General features: G+C 41.4%; 1 protein-coding gene across 5 annotated transcripts in view; it reads left to right on the plus strand.

Moving 5' to 3' along the window:
• The window catches only part of LOC106889221 (clathrin heavy chain 2-like), a 38,093-nt gene extending 31,186 nt beyond the window's left edge, over positions 1–6,907 (plus strand). For 2 of the 5 annotated variants that reach the window (XM_014944050.1, XM_014944052.1), the window contains 4 exons: positions 187–408; positions 1,125–1,145; positions 4,470–4,545; positions 5,612–6,907. In XM_014944050.1, coding sequence (XP_014799536.1) covers positions 187–408; positions 1,125–1,145; positions 4,470–4,545; positions 5,612–5,727 — 435 coding nt within the window. In that variant the 3' untranslated portion in view covers positions 5,728–6,907. Of the gene's footprint in view, positions 1–186; positions 409–1,124; positions 1,146–2,209; positions 2,231–4,469; positions 4,546–5,611 lie in introns of all 5 variants that reach the window. The other 3 variants (XM_014944053.1, XM_014944054.1, XM_014944051.1) reach the window with 2 other exon arrangements.
• The last annotated feature ends 5,432 nt before the right edge of the window (positions 6,908–12,339 follow it).

Here is a 12,339-nt window from a genome sequence, read left to right on the forward strand (position 1 = left end):
AAAACAAGAGGACTTACCTGAGTTTCTGTACTATAGCTTGGCTTCTACAGAACATGCCTGGTTTTGAAAGTATGCATTATGGAATGCCAAACACGTGGCTCTTCTAGCTAGTGGTAGATGTACATAATGCGTAGAGCATGATGCTGACAGGCAAGGGTCAAATTTAACTGTTGTTCTTTTCTATAGGATGCTATGCAGTATGCTGCAGAATCCAAAGATGCGGACCTAGCTGAGAAGCTGCTTCAGTGGTTCCTGGAAGAAGGAAAGCAGGAGTGCTTTGCAGCCTGCCTTTTCACATGTTATGACTTGCTGCACCCAGATGTAGTGCTTGAGTTGGCCTGGAGGCATAACATCATGGACTTCGCAATGCCTTATTTTATCCAAGTGATGAGAGAATACCTTACCAAAGTGAGTATTGCATAGACTAAAAAGTTAAGGCTTTTTGTCTGGTGAATGATTAGCGTTATGCAAACCAGAGCTCTCTGCATGTATTTGGAGTATTGTTGTTCCTCACAGATGAAGTCTTCTACAAAGTTCTGTGGGTTTTGCCACTTCAGGCTAACTAGAAAAGGTTATAAATAAATGCCTTGGGACTTGAAAGAGTTCTAGTTAAACTTTTTGCTTTTAACAGTGTACAAGCAACTGTGTGCTTTTCAGAGCGGCTTCATAGTTGATGAAGCCGAAAAACTTGGTGGCGACAACCTGTATCACTCTTTACTTTGTGTAAATATGAAAGTATTTTCTGTTTTCTTGTTATAGAGAATACAGCTTTTGAGTAACTAATAATACACATTAGTTCTACATCAGCCAGAGGGGCAAACTGCCAAAGATGATTTTTTTTTTTTTTTACAATGGAAAACAGAGCTTCAGATACATAGTCTGACTGTACAATGCTGATACCAACAGCTAGTCCTCGATTGAGAGAAGAGACATTCTGACTGTGTGTCACCCTGAAATGCTTGTCTCAAACAGCTCTAAGATACTCAGCTAAGATCCTTACTTAGAAGGCTCTAGGGTTGTGTAGAAAGTAAAGAACTTCGTTAAAATGAGTAATCTAAAAGTGACTGCTTCAGATTGTTTCTAATCAAGTCATGTTAAGTATTCCCCTCTGAATTTTCTTGCAGGTTGATGGGCTGTTCTATAAGGTGACACTCTGATTTCAAACTCTTCGTGTTCATTTGTGTCCCTCAATATCCTAGGTTTCTTTTACAGGAATCTAGCTGTAGCTTCTGCCAGAAGAGCACTGTAATTTAGCTCTAACTCATTTTCTGTTCACTTTCTAATGCTAAAAGGATAACTATTCACAAGCAACTTGAAAATCCAACCAGACTTAGCTCCTCTTTGTGGGAAAGAGAAGCAAGTGATTCAGGAGGACTTGAGTGTTTGGGCTCCTGTTCACTGTACTACAGATATCTTGTAGCAGGGAAGATGTTGTTCATAAGTAAACCACAGCTGTTGCCACATAATAGGATGTGTCCTAAGTGCAAATTGCGTGTTATGCTGTAAATTACTGAAGTGTGCCATCTTTCAGGCATGGTGAGTTCGAATAGTAGCATAACACTTCTGTAAACTTCTTGCCTGTTAGTATTTTGGAAGTGCTTGCACAGATCTTAAATGCTGCTGCCGCCTCATATCCCACTGAGGAGGAACTTGCCACACAAGTTCACCTGAGTTCACCTGAACTCTTCCATGTGAGGTTTAGGTCTAAAATCATGGAGTTTAAACTGCTGGTTGGATTTACAAGTAATCACATGTACTAAATACGGGATAACTTGCCAGAAGGAAAATCTGCATGGTGAAAGTTGTTTACAGTGGAACTAATTTAGTCTGTTGAATTAACTGCAAAACATGGAATTAGAGAATGGGCTTTATGAATGTGGTATGTCTAAAATTGTCATGTGACTAACTTCAACAGTTCAAAAAAATGTACTGTTTATCGGCGGGGTGTGCTTCAGATACATAGTCTGACTGTACAATGCTGATACCAACAGCTAGTCCTCGATTGAGAGAAGAGACATTCTGACTGTGTGTCACCCTGAAATGCTTGTCTCAAACAGCTCTAAGATACTCAGCTAAGATCCTTACTTAGAAGGCTCTAGGGTTGTGTAGAAAGTAAAGAACTTCGTTAAAATGAGTAATCTAAAAGTGACTGCTTCAGATTGTTTCTAATCAAGTCATGTTAAGTATTCCCCTCTGAATTTTCTTGCAGGTTGATGGGCTGTTCTATAAGGTGACACTCTGATTTCAAACTCTTCGTGTTCATTTGTGTCCCTCAATATCCTAGGTTTCTTTTACAGGAATCTAGCTGTAGCTTCTGCCAGAAGAGCACTGTAATTTAGCTCTAACTCATTTTCTGTTCACTTTCTAATGCTAAAAGGATAACTATTCACAAGCAACTTGAAAATCCAACCAGACTCAGCTCCTCTTTGTGGGAAAGAGAAGCAAGTGATTCAGGAGGACTTGAGTGTTTGGGCTCCTGTTCACTGTACTACAGATATCTTGTAGCAGGGAAGATGTTGTTCATAAGTAAACCACAGCTGTTGCCACATAATAGGATGTGTCCTAAGTGCAAATTGCGTGTTATGCTGTAAATTACTGAAGTGTGCCATCTTTCAGGCATGGTGAGTTCGAATAGTAGCATAACACTTCTGTAAACTTCTTGCCTGTTAGTATTTTGGAAGTGCTTGCACAGATCTTAAATGCTGCTGCCGCCTCATATCCCACTGAGGAGGAACTTGCCACACAAGTTCACCTGAGTTCACCTGAACTCTTCCATGTGAGGTTTAGGTCTAAAATCATGGAGTTTAAACTGCTGGTTGGATTTACAAGTAATCACATGTACTAAATACGGGATAACTTGCCAGAAGGAAAATCTGCATGGTGAAAGTTGTTTACAGTGGAACTAATTTAGTCTGTTGAATTAACTGCAAAACATGGAATTAGAGAATGGGCTTTATGAATGTGGTATGTCTAAAATTGTCATGTGACTAACTTCAACAGTTCAAAAAAATGTACTGTTTATCGGCGGGGTGTTCCATCTTCCAGAACTTATCTTTCTTTTGTGGATGAAAAGCTGTTAAAGCACAGAATAGGGGACGGGCACACAAAGCATGGTGATGCTCATTTGGAAACCTTTTGAACAATTTCACTTCTAGGCAGCAAATAATACAGATGTTTAGGCTTTCCTGGAAAGGCTTTTTCCCTTTCTTGGGACGTTTGCTGTCAGCATGCTTGCTGTTTCTCCAACAGAGGGAGTAACTGCGCTTTTATTCCAAGTTCTGTAATGCTTTAGGGGCAGTAAAGAGGAAAGCCTAATCCAAGAGAGAGTGGGAATCCCAGGTGATAAGTGGAGCAATAAAACTAGTTCGATAGCTGTCATTTGCTTTGATCCACAGTAACATGGATAGCATTTGTAAGACACATCCTTGGTGTTATCCTGAAGAAATGTTAGGCTGACAGCTGTAAATGAACCAGTTAAAGACCTACTGCCACTCAAGTTATTAATTTGAGTTGCAAACCTCAAAAAATCCACGAAATTGTTAAACACTACACCTAGATAAGATCTCTAAAGCATAATAGAGACCCCTCTTGCAGCACTTCTCAGACCAGATAGGAATCTCGCAGTGGGAAAGGAGGATGAAGAGTAGCTGAAATACAGCATTGGACTAAATGTAGGTTTGCCTGGGATGTTGGTATTACCTGTATCTGGATGTGAAGCTGTGTGATTTTTTATGCTTTTCAGTCTCAATGATTCTCTTAAGGAACACATAACCTGTTAAACCTGAGAGAAGGGAAGATGCTGTTGCCTTCTCAGATTATTCCCGCTACCCCCAATTCAAGGTTGTGCTCAGGGCTCCCGAGCTACTGTAGCACTTTCACAAATGTGTTTAGCTTATTTTGGCATGACACAGATCCATATAATGGTCATACTATTAGACCACTTTTCATGATGGTTCTAGAGTTTCCTCTAAAAGGGGTCTGTGGGAATACTAATACAGTTAAACCACTATTGTGCAGCCAAGAGTAGGCTGTAGTCCTAGATAAGACCAAACTTCATGGGTCTGGAATATTTGCAAAGAACTGGGTCCTCTCGTTAAAAGGGAGAGGGTTTGAAGGTTAATAGATAAGTGTAGATGAGGCCCATTTGAGATGATGCTTGGACCTGCAATCTGGTGGGCTTGTTTTCTGGATCATAAGAGTGACTAGACTAGGGCCCCATAAAGGGTTTCACGTGAAGGTAATGGAGATCTCAGCTGCATTTGACAGCTATTGTTTATTGCAATAAACCTAAAGCAATTGGGAAGGCAGATTTACAACATAGCTTGCTGGGAACACGCAGACTTTTGTAGTCTCCAGTGTGGACTGATAAAATGAGCACTTGATACCTTAGGTACCGGGCATGAAAAGCCTCACACGACGGTGCAATTCCTAGACAAGGCCTTCATACATCTCTGTTCGCTTCAATGTAGGTGGATAAACTTGATGCTTCTGAAAGTCTAAGAAAAGAAGAGGAACAAGTAACTGAACCCACTCCAATAGTATTTGGTAGGTGAAAGACTTGGTTTTAATTGATTACCTATTATCACTCCGGTCACTTTTAGTGGAGGTAACTTAAATTACTACCTCCAGTTGAAGTAAACTGGTCTCAACTAGATAGTAAAATGGTTGTCTCTGCTAGATGAACTGCATAAGTTGTTGAAGTGACTTCTGACTCCTACAGTACTTTGACTCTTCAGCTAAAGTATTGCTCCTCTTACGTGGCTGAGAACTCTAGCCTAGGAATAGTCTTTCAGTATGGTAGCAGGACAGGGAATACCAAGGTGTGCACAACCTCAGGAATAACTTACAGAGCATGCAAATTCTTCCCGTTATTCCTATCTGAAAGGAATGTGTCTGCCTTTTGCTCTTCCAAGTAGAAAGGCAGACTGGCTTTCTAGCTCACCCATTTTAAGACATGTGCAGCCAAAAAACCATGGCTGTCCTCAAGCGTGCTGCTATTCTAGAAGCCCTTCTGAAGAGGCATTCTGCCAACAAGCACCTAGAAGTGGCTGGTAAGGGAAGGATGTGACTGGTTAATTGTCTGATGTAGGTGTTAACCTGAATTTAACATATGCATGAGGCATGTGTGCTCTTGATGATGAAGACAAATGTGACAGGGTATATTTGGGCCTTCTGCAGCACTCTTCAGACCATGAGACCTAACAGACCTAACTATTTGCTTGAATTGCTTTACTCGTCAGTTCTGACCATGCATGGATTAAATAGTATCAGTTTGTTTGGCTTTCATTATGATCTCTTCAAAACAAGCCAGATTTATCACACCCTCCAGATCAGTTGATACTCAGCTTCCCTCTGAGTTCTGCCCTGTTTTTGTAGTTTTCTGGTGACAGGAGCAGATGCCCTTGATGCCCACCACCGCTCGGTGGTGCATGTTAAGTAATAGCATGACTTGTTAGTGTACGCTTGCACAGTGACTGGTTTTATTTTTTTATTTTTGTTTATTTTTGTTTTGTTTTTGGTAAAGCTTCATAATCCTGTCCCATAGTACAGCTAGCATTAGGGAAGCTTGGGTTCTCAAACTAACCTTCTTGTTTTTCTTATGCTTTTCTAGGCCAGCAGTTGATGTTAACAGCAGGCCCCAGTGCAGTACCGCCCCAGGCAAACTTCCCATATGGATACACAGCCCCAGGATTCACCCAACCACCTGTTTATGGTTTCAACATGTAACTAGCTCTCTGACAGACCTTCACTGTCTCTGTTCTCTTCCTTCCCGTCCCTTTTTAACTTCTCCAAGAAGTGTACAATGGTCCTAAGGGCACAGATGACCTTCTGTTGGCTGAACACGCTGCCCGGCTCAGTGAGGAGACTTCAATGGGATGCCTGCTACTGTTATTTATTGATTATTGTCCGGTTACATTTCAACCTCTGAAAGGCAGCTTTTGTTTATGACATTGTGAGACTGTTGTCTGAAGTTAAGGCACTATTTCACTAACTCATATAGCAATAACTGCTTGAGGCCAGGGGGAAGAGAGCAGATTTTTCTTTCTTTTGCAAAGCCTATTAAGTCAGCTGGGAAATTGCCTGGCATCAAGTCGTTAAAGCTTTAGCTGAAGCTACTGAAGTAGCAGGGTTGTTAACAATTCAGTGAAGCATCTCGTTAATAATGAATTGTTGAAAGCTTGTGTGCATCTGACTACCCCATTTTATTTGCAATCTTCTGTGCAAAAGAAAATGGGCTTTCTAATATTTGTGCTCTGAATGTTTAGAGGAATACTGGGAAGGTCTCCTTTTCTGAACAATAATGCTGTTGGGGTTCAATGCTGTTGGAGTCTGTTCTATATTTTCTGGAGTAGATGTGAGACTTGAAGAAAATAAATCTTCTCATGCCAGAGAGCAAACATTTCCCAGATCCTTTTTGTTTATGAAGGGAGCATGTTATTTGTTGATGTTAAATGGTACTAAAGGAAACTGCAGCTATATGTGGCAAGTGAACATAGGAGAGTGCATGGGCTGCCAAAGTACTAGAGATGAAAGAGCACAGTGTCGGGGCTGGGGAGGGGGACACACTGCTAAAATATTGAGGCAGTAGGGAGAGCCATTATCCTGACTTTTTATTTGCACCTTTAGCTGATTCTGGCATTGGCTTCCTGCCATACCATGCTGTGACCCTGTCTGGTGGGCAGAGTCAGCACCACCTCAGTTAACAGAGTGCTGCAGTACTATCAACAGCGTGTCCATCACCCACCTCTTTCTTTGCCAACAGGGATGTATTATTACTTTGTGCCACTCTTCAAATACATGTATCATTAACATTTTATGTACTTAGATAACAATGTATAATTTATGGTTATGAACCTTGTGCTAATCTTGAATATTATAAAAGTCCAGCTATAAATGTAAAACTGCAGTATCCACCGTGTGGTTCTAGTTTTAATATCTTGGGAGTGGGGACCGGTTACTAGTTACACACTGCTATTAATAGCATCAGGTTTCTTAATGTGACAACTAAGGATGCTGGGCAGGAAAAAGGGAGACTTGTGCCAAAACACCTAACTGAAAAGGGAGTTGCGGTCTCTTCACTGGACACATCAGCACACTGTCACGTGTGGAGGTCACACTGCAAGAGGCATCACATGCTCACGTGACTTCATTCACAGGGACTAGAAAGGCTTCAGTCCTGTGGTGAGGGACAAGCTGCAGGTAATGTCTTCTCCACTAAAATACATTAATATAGCAGCAGTAGTGGTAAGCTGCACTTTTTTCATACTGAATTCTACATGAACAGGGCAAAACATCTTTAAATGCCAACCAGTAGAGACTTTCAGCGTTGTGAAATCTGTGATAGTAGACTATAGCACAGTTCAAACTATCATATTGTCTCCCTCCGTCTCTGCGCTGTGATAGCAATGGCAAAGAGATGTGGCATCTACTTTCTTGATACAGGCTAGAGTGCTCCTGCTGTTGCTGTAACATGCTAACCTCAGTGTTGTACTGATCAGCACTCAGCAGCTCAGCTTCAAATACTGAGCAGCTAATGAGTTCAAGCAAATCTGCACTGTGCCCAGACTTATTCCTACCAGGAATTAGCTGGGTAGCACGCTATTTTCCAGACAAATGGTACTGGATGACTAGGAGTTTCCTTCCTCTCAACTTGAAAATTTACAGTGGCTTCACATCAACGATTACAAGCTGATGGTGGAGTACAGTAGACTGCTAGATTAAATACTAAAACAGCTCACGACCTGTAGAGAATTGAGCTAGCCTGGGGATCCTTAATAGCTGCAGTCTAGAAATCTAATTACAGGAATGACTGAGTTCTCAAAGAAAGCAAAGCTGCCAGCTCTGATGAACAGTCTTGCTTCAGTTGCTCTCCTGATACCTTGAGCTCTTGCTAAGTATAATGGCTTTTGTAAATTTTGTGTTCTTGCATTCTAAAATGTATCTGGAAAGGCATACTCCCTGCCATTACAGTGTAGCTGTACCTAAAATGTGGAACAAACTTTTGCATACCAGAGAACTTTACTGTTTCTTTAACAGTTAAGTTGTTCTCAGCAGGAAATAACCCCTCTTTTAGTGGTTTAAGTGGATGGCTTAATCCAGTTTATGAAGTTGTACTGTCCATCCAAGTTTTTGAAAACTTGGATAAGATTGTTTTGCAGAAATCCTTTGAAACTAAGCTTCTCGCTAATTCCCACCATTTCAGTGAGGTGAGTCTAGTGCCATCATGTAGAATGATCTGTTCATGCAGAACAGGCTGCAGAGTGCAGCATCTGGAGACTACCTTCTGGGTTTAGGATACTGTGAAATAGTAAATTGCTTGAGCCTGCATACAGGCTTTTACAGACTCGTGCTTTTCCTGTGAGAAATGGTGTGGATTTCCTTCTGTAATAGCTCTTGCTACTTGTCAGACCTTAGGGTGATTTTCCCCAGTCTGACAAACTTTGGGCAACTATGGATCTGGCATCAGAGATGACAAGCAATCTGCAATCATTGCTGTGCATCTGCTTTCATGTCTTGTGAGCTAGGTGGAAACTGATCTCTCCGCAAATGACTGCAAGGACATGTGCTCCACCTTGAGCTCTAAAGTTCTGACCTGTGTTCAGCTGCTCACTCTATGCTAGTACTTGAGCTCCTCATACTATTCTTTTCTCCCTCACATCTTTAAAGGTTACTGGTTTCTTTTGGTACAAACACCAAGTGAAAGGAGAGGGGAGGACGAAAGCCTAACAAAACTGCTGCTAAAAGCAGAGTTCTGATGGAGGCTACTGCTGTCTGCTCTGTTCAGCCATATGAGCCAGCCCCATAAAGTCAGGAGGAATTAAACTCAGGAGGAATGCATCGCTGGGGTAAGATGATCTGTTTCTTATTGGCTATGTAATTTTGTGGTATTTTACAAGACTTCTATTTCCCTATCCCACTTTTTAGGGCGCTATAATTAAATGGCAGCATAGCAGAAGAAAATGCTCTTAAGTCATTTTGCTCCTTAAAAAAATAAAATTTATGAGCAGATGGAGCCATTCAAGTTAGTACAAATTTGGGAATGATACCGGAAAGATAGTAGTAAATGTAAGGTCCAAAACTTAATTTTGATTTCGTAGCTGCTTTTTTTAGCAACTGTAAAGCTGAGAACTGGCACTTACGGGATGACAGCGATCTTTTAATAAGGCTGTGTGTGTTTTTACGTAGCAAAACCAGCAACAGTTATTCAGAAACATAAAAGATTTCTTCTGTTCTTTGAACTCTAACTGACAAACATATCCTCTGTTGTTTCATGCCCACTCAGATGAGCGTGGATAAATTTTTTACTTGGGAACATATGATATACTGGGGCACAGCTTACTGTTCAACTGCTGTATAGTTAATGTTCATCCTTCAATGTGTGATGTTTTCATTGTCAGGGTAGAACTTGGCCACTGAGAAACTCTTAGTGGGATTAAACCACCATGACAGTGGATCTGGTTTGCACTGAAAAAACTGAGGCTAGAAATCTTGCAAATCTTGGAACCAGTAGCACTGCATGTACCCGGTTCCCATAGCAAGCAGTTCAGAAAGCATGTAGTACCTTGTGACAGGGTGCATTTCCCATCTGTAGAACTTCTTTCTGTCTTTCTGGTTCCTTCCCATTCTTCTGTGAATGGCTTGGCTTGTCACTTGTTTCCAAGCTGGCTATTTCTTTTTTTTGCTTTACAGAGTACCCCAAGACAGTTTCAATCTCGTTTGTTCCCACAAAGTAAAATTGGGGCATCTTGAATTTGTGGTGAAATGTTATGGAACCGTGAGAAACTAGGACCTAACAGGAACATAAGGCTGGAAAATGCTTGATGACGGCAGAGTGCTTTGTGACACCAGTGTGTAATTAGGTGGTGGTTTTTCAAGGGAATGAACACTTGCTATAGCAACCTGCAGGTGCACCGATCCAGCTTAATGACTCTGGAGTCTTTTTATTCTGCTACATCTCTTACTTCACAAGCATTCAGCCTTCATAGAGTTTGTTGCTGGTATAGCTTTCTTGTTTTTCAATACTATGTGTTTTCTGTGGGTGTATTTCCAAAGGTAATGACAGATCCTGGCTCATATTTAACTAATAAAATGCTGCAGAGTTGTTAGCATAGGTGTGTGTTTCAGCCTAGATCTTGAAGTCTGGAGCCTTTGAGATTTTTCAGGAAGGTAGCAAAATTAATCTGTTTTCTTGCAAGCTAAAACGGACTATAAAGTTGCCGGTTCTTAAGCTTTACGATGGTATGAATTTGAAATACAGTCAGTGAAGGGTAAGTCTTGTCTTGCTTTTATATGTTAGAATATAAAAATTCTGAGGCAAAATCTGAGTTTATTCAGTCATGCATTCTCCTGCATGGCTCAATGACTTGAGGAGAATTTTTTTTTCTGTCTGCTGTGGTTTTAGTCAAGACTTTAAAATATCCTCATCTAAAAATCTGTGTTTCTCTTTTTCCTTCTAGTAGTTACGAAATGAAAGAATTACAAAGTCATCTGGTATGCTCTTTTCCACAGCAATGAGGCCTGCAATATTAAGCAGAGCACAAAGTCCCAAAGTGCTGGTTATCCAGTGGGGAAGCTAGGAGTGGACTTGAGTGGGAAGGGGCGGTTAGTAAGTCTTTGCATTGCTTTCCTTTTAGAAGAAACATTTTTGTTTTCATTTAGAGGGTGGGGAAATCATCTAGGGTAAACTGTAGCGTGTGAAGGCACGGACCCCGGTCGGTGATACAGCCAGAATCGTTTATTATAACCAACAGGCAGCTTATATAGTACCAGTGTCTCTTCTTTCCCAACCGACACAGCCCTGCAACCCCCAACCGCCAGGCGGGCAGAATTCCCCTCCATCAGTCAAGGGCGCCAGGCATTGTTTACAGGTCTGGAGATGCTTATGGGCCATCTTCTGCCATTGTTCCTGCTTCTTCTGGTCTCTGCTTCTTCCACAATCCTGTTAACCCCTTGTTCTCCCACAGTAACTGCTAACAGGGTTTCTCAGCTGGATAGTTTATTTCAGTAATATATCATGCTGTGAGGGAAGCATGACCATGGTCTGGCAGCAGAATAACCTGTCAATGCTGTATGCAGTACTTGAATTTCACTCGTCTTCAGAGATGGGTCATTAAAGTTCATACGTTAAGGTAACAGGGACTTCTGTTGGTCTCTTTCGGGGCTGAGTCTTGGTAATCTCAGTGAATAATCTTGAGTATCAACAGGAGCTCTTTTTGCATGTGTGCTCAAGAGGGAATCATGCAGGTTGTTTTGGAATAGCATCATCTTTCTTATAGTCGCACTAGCTCCTGCTGTGCACGCTTGAAAGCTGAGGAAATGTTGACTCAAATCTTCAATATGATCACTTCTCCTTGAAGCCCGTGTATGCACAGGATCTATTACACATGAAGGTATCTTTTGTTCTGTCAGGGAACCTGAGAGGAAATGAGTTTTCTTATTTTATCATAAGACCCCAAGTGATGTAGATTAATGCGTGGGAAGGTTTATAGTAGTTGATGAGTTGTAATGGTTCAGATTCTCTGATTCAAGGGCATACAGTAGGAAGTTACCTGCCCTATACTGACCACTTGTGGTCTCTGAAACTATGGTGTGCACCAAGCTGTGCCAATTAAAAAAACTAACAACCCACCCACCCCCAAAAAAACCCCCAAAACAAAACAGAAAACCCCACCTCATTTTGGGTAGGGGCCAGGGAGGGATAAGTTGGAACTGATCAGGTGTGGTCATTGTTTATGTGCTTTCTAGGATCAGAAAGCTCTGTCTGCAATCAGTGCTTGCATTTAAAAAAAATCATGGGAGTTGCTTTCATCTTCAGTAGTTCTTTTTAATTTGGATTATTAGGGCTTGGAGGGATGCCGTGAGGTGTACAGGCTGCAATAGCACCTAACTATGTATTTCACAATTCTTGTATCTTTCTATGTTAGCAGAAATGAACCAAGCACCAGCAAGGGAAATGGGTTCAGATTGTCAGAAAGTTATTTCCATGAAAATTCCTGAGCTGAGAACAGTAAGATAGAGAACTTGATATCCTCTTTAGTTTCGTGTAAGTCACTTATGGGGATTTAACATGCACCTTTTGCAGCCTCTGGTATTTCAGGGGTTGCTTATCTTCCTTAGACGCTCTTCTCCTTCAGGCTTTCTGCTGACAGGTATAGTTAGCAGCTTCTTGGAGGTCAAGTTGAGATGGCTTGCAATCTGCATGCGATTAAATATGAATAATCCTTTCCCTGTTCAGCAAAGCAAGCACTGTTGCGGATCCCCCTGAGGCTGATGAGAATTAAGCATGTGGCATAGTATTTTCTTGGGCAGATTCGGGAATCTGTGAGAGCTAGGCTTTGT

The sequence above is a fragment of the Calidris pugnax genome, unplaced genomic scaffold, assembly GCF_001431845.1.
Source record: "Calidris pugnax isolate Ruff unplaced genomic scaffold, ASM143184v1 scaffold138, whole genome shotgun sequence".
In the NCBI taxonomy this organism is placed as follows: domain Eukaryota; kingdom Metazoa; phylum Chordata; class Aves; order Charadriiformes; family Scolopacidae; genus Calidris; species Calidris pugnax.